The sequence below is a fragment of the Salvelinus sp. IW2-2015 genome, linkage group LG6.2 (genome assembly GCF_002910315.2).
Source record: "Salvelinus sp. IW2-2015 linkage group LG6.2, ASM291031v2, whole genome shotgun sequence".
In the NCBI taxonomy this organism is placed as follows: Eukaryota; Metazoa; Chordata; class Actinopteri; order Salmoniformes; family Salmonidae; genus Salvelinus; species Salvelinus sp. IW2-2015.
Window position 1 is genome coordinate 23,967,143 of NC_036846.1, and position 8,012 is coordinate 23,975,154.

Consider the following 8,012-nt stretch of genomic DNA (forward strand, 5'->3'; position numbering starts at 1 on the left):
TGCAGCATCATGCTGTGTCGATACTTTTCAGCGGCAGGGACTGGGAGACTAGTCAGGATCGAGAGAAAGAACGAAACAGAGCAAAATACAGAGATCCTTGATGAAAACCTGCTCAGAGCGCTCAGTGCTTCAGACTGGGGCGAAGGTTCACTTTCCAACAGGACAAAAGCCCTAAGCACACACCTAAGACAACGCAGGAGGGACTTCGGGATAAGTCTCGAATGTGTCCTTGAGTGGCCATCCGAGCCCGGAATTGAACCCGATCAGAAACATCTCTGAGCGACCTGAAAATAGCTGTAGCGGTCATTTATACCCAAGAAGACTCGAAGCTGTATCGCTGCAAGGCGCCTCAACAAAGTACTGGGAAAGTGCCTGAATACTTGATGAAATTGTGTTATTTCAGTTTTTTTTTATACATTTGCAAAAAATTCTAAAAAACCTGTTTTTTACCTTTTGTCATTATTGGGTATTGTGTGTAGATTGATGAGGTGGGAAAGAACGTTTAATCAATTTTAGAATAAGGCTGTAACGTAACAAAATGTGAAAAAGTCATAGTGTCTGAATACTTACCGAATGCACTGTATATACTGGAACAAAATATTAAACGCACATGCAACAAAAGTTCATATAAGGAAATCTGTCAATTGAAATAAATTCATTAGGCCCTAATCTATGGATTTCACATGACTGAGAATACAGATATGCATCTGTTGGTCACTAGATACTTAAAATAAAATGTAGGGGCGTGGGTCAGAAAACCAGTCAGTATCTGTGTGACCACATTGTTCATGGCAGCTCCTTCGTGTAGAGCTTTGATCAGGCTGTTGATTGTGGCCTGTGAATGTTCTTCCACTCCTCTTCAATGGCTGTGCGAAGTTGCTGGATATGGCAGGAACTGGAACATTCTGTCATACACGTCGATCCAGAGCATCCCAAACATGCTCAATGGTGACATGTCTGGTAGTATGCAGGCCATGGAAGAACGTGGGACATTTTCAGCTTCCAGGAAATGTTGTACAGATCCTTGCGACATGGGGCCGTGCATTATCATGCTAAAACATGAGGTGATGGCAGAGGATAAATGGCACAAAAATGGACCTCAGGACTCTCTCACGGTGAATCTCTGCGCATCCAAATTGCCATCGATAAAATGCAACTGTGTTCGTTGTACGTAGCTTATGCCATGCCTATTCCATAACCCCACCTCCACCATGGGGCACTCTGCTCACAACGTGACATCATGAAACCGCTCGCCCACACGACACCATACACCGTGGTCTGCTGTTGTGAGCCGGTTGGACATACTGCCAAATTCTCTAAAACAACATTGGATCCGGCTTATGGTGAGAGAAATTAACATTTTAAATTCTCTGGCAACAGCTCTGGTGGACATTCCTGCATTCAGCATACCAATTGCACTCTCCCTCAAAACTTGAGACATCTGTGGCATTGTGTTCTGTGACAAAAACTGCACATTTAGAGTGGCCTGTTATTGTCCCCCGCACAAGGTGCACCTGTGTAATGATCATGCTGTTTATTCAGCTTCTTGATATGCCACACCTGTCAGGTGGATGGATTATCTTGGCAAAGGGAGAAATGCTCACTAACAGGATGTAAACAAATTTGTGCACAAAACATGAGAGAAATAAACATTTTTCCGCGTACGGAACATTTCTGGATCTTTTATTTCAGCTCATGAAACATGGGACCAACACTTTACATGTTGCATTTATATTTTTTGTTCAGTGTATATTGTTAGCTTGTGACTGATTGTTATTCTGATGAAAAATATGACTCTGGTTTTTATGTAGGAAATCTGGATGCTCTTGGTGAGCAACGTGAATATTGAGCTGCTCAAACGCACTCCACTACCACATGGTGAACCGCCGTTTGACCTCTGAGGACCTGAAGCATGGATCTGCCTTCCCCTCCATGTACCAAGACTTCAACGTTCACACCACCACTACCCCAACGGAGTGAGTAGCATCTGTCCAATGTTAATGTTGCATTATATTGGAAGCACCGGTGGCTGGTGCACCTTAATTTGGGGAGGACGGGCTCATAGTAATGGCTGTAATGCTATTGACACATCAAACACAGGGTTTTCCGTCTGTTTGATACCATTCCATTCACTTCATTTCGGTCAGCCATCCTGCCCTCACCAGCCTCCTGTGATTGGAAGGTATATGATGTTGTGACCTGGCCTGGGCCCAGATCTGTTTGTGCAATATGACCAAGCAAGTTGGAACCTCTAAGAGACAAGCTCAACGACAAAAAGACACATGAACAGACATTTCGTCGTCTAAAAATCGTAATTTTTTCAAACGGTCACGTTGACCATCGATCGAAAGACAGCTAACAAAAGATCACAACATCAAATCAAATCAAAACCAAATCAATTTATTAGTCACATACACATGGTTAGCAGATGTTAATGCGAGTGTAGCAAATGCTTGTGCTTCTAAGTTCCGACAATGCAGAATAACCAACAAGTAATCTAACCTAAACAGTTCCACAACTACTACCTTATACACACACACAAGTGTAAAGGGATAAAGAATATGTACATAAAGATAATGAATGAGTGGTGGTACAGAACGGCATGGCAGGATGCAGTAGATGGTATAGAGTACGGTATATACATATGAGATGAGTACTGAGGGTATGTAAACATAAAGTGGCATAGTTTAAAGTGGTAGTGGTACATGTATTACATAAAGATGGCAAGATGCAGTAGATGATATAGAGTACAGTATATACATATGAAATGGTAATGTAGAGGTATGTAAACATTATATTAAGTGGCATGTTTTAAAGTGGCTAGTGGTACATTTTTACATAATTTCCATCAATTCCCATTTTTAAAGTGCTGGAGTTGAGTCGAGTATGTTGGCAGCGGCCGCTAAATGTTAGTGGTGGCTGTTTAACAGTCTGATGGCCTTGAGATAGAGCATGTTTTTCAGTCTCTCGGTCCTGCTTTGATGCACCTGTACTGACCTCGCCTTCTGGATGATAGCGGGGTGAACAGGCATGGCTTGGGTGGTTGTTGTCCTTGATGATCTTTATGGCCTTCCTGTACATCGGGTGGTGTAGGTGTCCGTGAGGGCAGGTAGTTTGCCCCGGTGTGCGTTCTGCAGACCTCACTACCCTCTGGAGAGCCTTACGGTTGTGGGCGGACAGTTGCCGTACCAGGCGGTGATACAGCCCGACAGGATGCTCTCGATTGTGCATCTGTAGAAGTTTGATGCTTTTGGTGACAAGCGAATTTCTTCAGCCCTGAGGTTGAAGAGGCGCTGCTGCGCCTTCTTCACAACGCTGTCTGTGTGGGTGGACCAATTCAGTTTGTCCGTGATGTGTACACCGAGGAACTTAAAAACTTTCACCTTCTCCACTACTGACCCGTCGATGTGGAGGGGGGTGCTCCTCTGCTGTTTCCTGAAGTCCACAATCATCTCCTCTTGTTTTTGTTGACGTTGAGTGTGAGGTTATTTTCCTGACACCCAACACTCCGGGCCCTCACCTCCTCCCTGTAGCCGTCTCGTCGTTGTTGGTAATCAAGCCTACCACTGTAGTGGTCATCCGCAAACTTGATGATTGAGTTGGAGGCGTGCATGGCCACGCAGTCGTGGGTGAACAGGGAGTACAGAGAGAGGCTCAGAACCACCCCTTGTGGGCCCCAGTGTTGAGATCAGCGGGGTGGAGATGTTGTTACCTACCCTCACCACCTGGGGGCGGCCCGTCAGGAAGTCCAGGACCCAGTTGCACAGGGCGGGTCGAGACCCAGGGTCTCGAGCTTGATGACGAGTTTGGAGAGTTTGTTCTCTTGTCATTGCAGATTGTAACAGTGAACTGTGCTCGTCTGGTGAAAAAGACCAGCATGCGACCACGGGATCGTGCACGTTGTGGACAGAAGTCATCACCGCGGTTACCAACAACGTGCACACTTTCATCGACACCGATGATGATCTGGAGACTCTTCGTGTAAGTAAACGACTTTAACAGTTTGTCGCTTCATCCATCCATTCATTCATAAATTTCATCATTCATTCACAGAACAGTATATCATACAGAACTTCTTACCATTTTATACATGTTAAACAATGATATGATTCAGTGTGTGATTCAGTTTGTGATTCTAGTTTTTTAGACTGCTGTTGCTGCTGCTGGTCTGACCCAAATCGGAGAGCGATGGTCACTACACGGTGTTCGCTCCAACCAACGAAGCCTTTGAGAAGATCCCCACTGAAATGCTCAACAGGAGATCCTGGGAGACCCCGTGGCTCTGAGAGGTGAATCCAAAGGACAGTGGATATAGAAACGGGGAGATAGATATTGGATATAGGAACGGGGAGATAGATATTGGATATAGAAGGGCGATAGATGATTGGATTAGAACGGGAGATAGATATTGGATATAGAACGGGAGATAGATATTGGATATAGAACGGGGAGATAGTATGATATAGAAGGGGAGATAGATATTGGATATAGAACGGGGAGATAGATATATTGGATATAGAACGGGGAGATAGATATTGGAGACTAAAGATTATTGGATATAGAACGGGGAGAATAGATAAATTGATATAGAACGGGGAGATAGATATGGGATAATAGAACGGGGAGATAGATATTGGATATAGAACGGGGGGAATAGATATTGGATATAGAACGGGAGATAGATATTGGATATAGAACGGGGAGATAGATATTGGATATAGAACGGGGAGATAGTATTGGATATAGAACGGGGAGATAGATATTGGATATAGAACGGGGGTAGATATTGATATAGAACGGGGAGATAGATATTGTATAATAGAACGGGAGGATAGATATTGGATATAGAACGGGAATAGATAGGATATAGAAGGGATAGAGATATTGGATATAGAACGGGGAGATAGATATGGATATAGAACGGGGAGATAGATATTGGATATAGAACGGGAGATAGATATTTGGATATAGAACGGGAGATAGATATTGGATATAGAACGGGGAGATAGATATGGATATTAGAACGGGGAGATAGATATTGGATATAGAACGGGGAGATAGATATTGGATATAGAACGGGGAGATAGATATTGGATATAGACGGGGGGGAATAGATATTGCGATATAGAACGGGAGATAGATATTGGATATAGAACGGGAGATAGATATGATATAGAAGGAGATAAAGGGATAGGATATAAACAGAACGATATGATATAGAACGGGAGATAGATATCGGATATAGAACGGGAGATAGATATCGGATATAGAACGTGGAGATAGATATCGGATATAGAACGGGGAGATAGATAGGATATAGAACGGGAGATGATATGATATAGAACGGAGAAGACTATTGGATATGAAGGAGATAGATATTGGAGACGGAAACCCAATGACTTATTAACGTGAACTAATTCTACTTGTGTCTGAACTCTCCATCCAGACCTGCTGAACTACCACATCCTGAAGAGCATGCAGTGTGCAGAGTCCATCACATCTGGCAGTCCTCTGGAGACCCTACAGGGGACTGTTCTGGAGGTGGGCTGTGATGGGACTGACATGACCCTCAACGGGAAGGCCATCGTCCAGATGAAAGACCAGCTGGGGACCAACGGAGTCGTCCATTACATCAACGAGCTCCTCATCCCAGACTCAGGTATCAATCAGAGCCAAGTCCTTAAGTTGAGAGTTGTTGCGTCAACGCCAAATATAAGGCTGTAATTCAAGCTATTGGACTTCTACCTTCTTTTATGAGATTATTAGTAATGGTGATTTAGTCTGAGAAGGTCTCTGACTGCCATAGGAGTTGAGAGTCTAGTCTGGAAGGTCTCTGACTGCCATAGGAGTTGAGAGTCTGAGAAGGTCTCTGACTGCCATAGGAGAGGTCTGAGAAGGTCTCTGACTGCTATAAGAGTTGAGAGTCTAGTCTGGAAGGTCTCTGACTGCCATAGGAGTTGAGAATCTGAGAAGGTCTCTGACTGCCATAGGAGTGAGAATCTGAGAAGGTCTCTGACTGCCATAGGACTGAGAGTCTAGTCTGAAGGTCTCTGACTGCCATAAGAGTTGAGAGTCTGAGAAGTTCTTGACTGCCATGGAGTTGAGAGTCTGAGAAGGTCTCTGACTGCTATAAGAGTTGAGAGTCTAGTCTGGAAGGTCTCTGACTGCCATAGGAGTTGAGAATCTGAGAAGGTCTCTGACTGCCATAGGAGTTGAGAATCTGAGAAGGTCTCTGACTGCCATAGGACTTGAGAGTCTAGTCTGAAGGTCTCTGACTGCCATAGGACTTGAGAGTCTGAGACGGCTCTGACTGCCATAGGAGTTGAGAGTAGTCTGAGAAGATCTCTGACTGCCATAGGAGTTGAGAATCTGAGAAGGTCTTGACTGCCGTAGGAGTTGAGAGTCTGAGAAGATCTCTGACTGCTATAGGAGTTGAGAGTCTAGCCTGAGAAGGTCCCTGACTGCCATAGGAGTTGAGCGTCTGGAAGGTCTCTGCCTGCCATAGGAGTTGAGAGTCTGAGAAGGTCTCTGACTGCCATAGGAGTTGAGAGTCTGAGAAGGTCTCTGACTGCCATAGGAGTTGAGAGTCTGAGAAGGTCTCTGACTGCCATAGGAGTTGAGAGTCTGAGAAGGTCTCTGACTGCCATAGGAGTTGAGAGTCTGAGAAGGTCTCTGACTGCCATAGGACTTGAGAGTCTAAGAAGGTCTCTGACTGCCATAGGACTTGAGAGTTTAGTATACGTGTGTCTGTATGGAATGCTACTGCAACGAATATAAAGTAGATTCAACTCAATGGTTCATGTTGAGACAAGACCTCAAGGCTACTTAATGAAGAGTCTTCTCTATCTCTGTTCAATGAGAAATGTTCATTTATGTACTGATCTCTTTTTAAGTTAAAACCTTGTTGGAACTGGCCCAGGGATCCGTCGTTACCACAGCGACCAAGCTGTTTGTTGATGCTGATCTTGGCTCCCACCTTTCTGGCTCAGAGGCTCTGACCATCCTGACCCCTCAGAATGAAGCTTTCAAAGGTAACATCGATCGATGGCGCTCTCTCCATCTTTTTCTCCCCCCCATCTCTATCTCTTTCTCTCTCCCTCTCTCGTTCTCTCTGTGTCTCTCTCTCTGTGCTAACAAACAGGAGTGACTTGAGCCATGATTCTTGAGCCATTTCATAAATCTGATAACTTCTGTATCTATTGTTAACAGAGGGTGTGACGATGACTGGTGAGCTGAAGAAGCTGTTGAAGAACCACATCCTGAAGGAGCAACTCTCTTCCAGTTTACTGTACCACAGACAAGAGCTGGAGACTCTGGGAGGAATCAAACTGAGAGTGTTGGTCTACCGTAACGTAAGTACCACAGATCAAATCCCTCTGGAGGACCTACAGCTGGCATCCGATGATACAGACGCCTCAGTGCAGATTGAGCTGATTTAGGAGATTTATCTAAAAGTAACTCTGAGCACAGTTGTTCTTCTGGAAAAAGACAATACTCTTCCTAAAGGTTAAAGGTTAACTCATTATGTAGATGACTCTTCCTAAAGGTTAACTCATTATGTAGATGAATCTCTTCATAAAGGTTAAAGGTTAACTCATTATGTAGATGACTCTTCCTAAGGTTAACGCGATTATGTAAGTAACTCTCTTTCTAAAAGGTTAGCTCATTATGTAGATAACCTTTAACCTTTAGGAAGAGGGTAAACTCATTATGTAGATGACCCGCTTCCTAAAGGTTAACGGTAACTCATTATGTAGATTACTCCTCTCCTAAAGGTTAAGGTTAACTCCATTACGTAGATGACCCTCTTCCTAAAAGGTTAAGGTTAACTCATATGTAGATGACTCTCTTCCTAAAGGTTAATCATTAGTAGATTACCCTCTTCCTAAAGGTTAAAGTTAACTGATTATGTAGATTACTCTTCCCTAAATGTTAAAGGTTAACGATTATGTAGATTACTCTCTCCTAAAGGTTAACTCATTATGTAGGATTACCCGCTTCCTAAAGGTTAA

General features: G+C 43.8%; 2 protein-coding genes across 2 annotated transcripts in view; both read left to right on the forward strand.

Moving 5' to 3' along the window:
- LOC139027917 (transforming growth factor-beta-induced protein ig-h3-like) overlaps window positions 1–808 on the forward strand; it is a gene marked incomplete at its 5' end in the record, with an annotated part of 4,099 nt that extends 3,291 nt beyond the window's left edge. Inside the window, one exon of the mRNA XM_070444132.1 lies at window positions 796–808. Coding sequence (XP_070300233.1) covers window positions 796–808 — 13 coding nt within the window. The remainder of the gene's footprint in view (window positions 1–795) is intronic.
- LOC111966014 (transforming growth factor-beta-induced protein ig-h3) overlaps window positions 1–8,012 on the forward strand; it is a 57,728-nt gene that overhangs the window by 27,886 nt on the left and 21,830 nt on the right. The window contains 11 exon segments of the mRNA XM_070444167.1: window positions 1,812–1,856; window positions 1,858–1,954; window positions 1,957–1,976; window positions 3,836–3,866; window positions 3,869–3,981; window positions 4,148–4,179; window positions 4,181–4,259; window positions 4,262–4,289; window positions 5,447–5,659; window positions 6,894–7,031; window positions 7,210–7,352. Of these exon segments, the coding sequence (XP_070300268.1) occupies window positions 1,812–1,856; window positions 1,858–1,954; window positions 1,957–1,976; window positions 3,836–3,866; window positions 3,869–3,981; window positions 4,148–4,179; window positions 4,181–4,259; window positions 4,262–4,289; window positions 5,447–5,659; window positions 6,894–7,031; window positions 7,210–7,352 (939 nt within the window).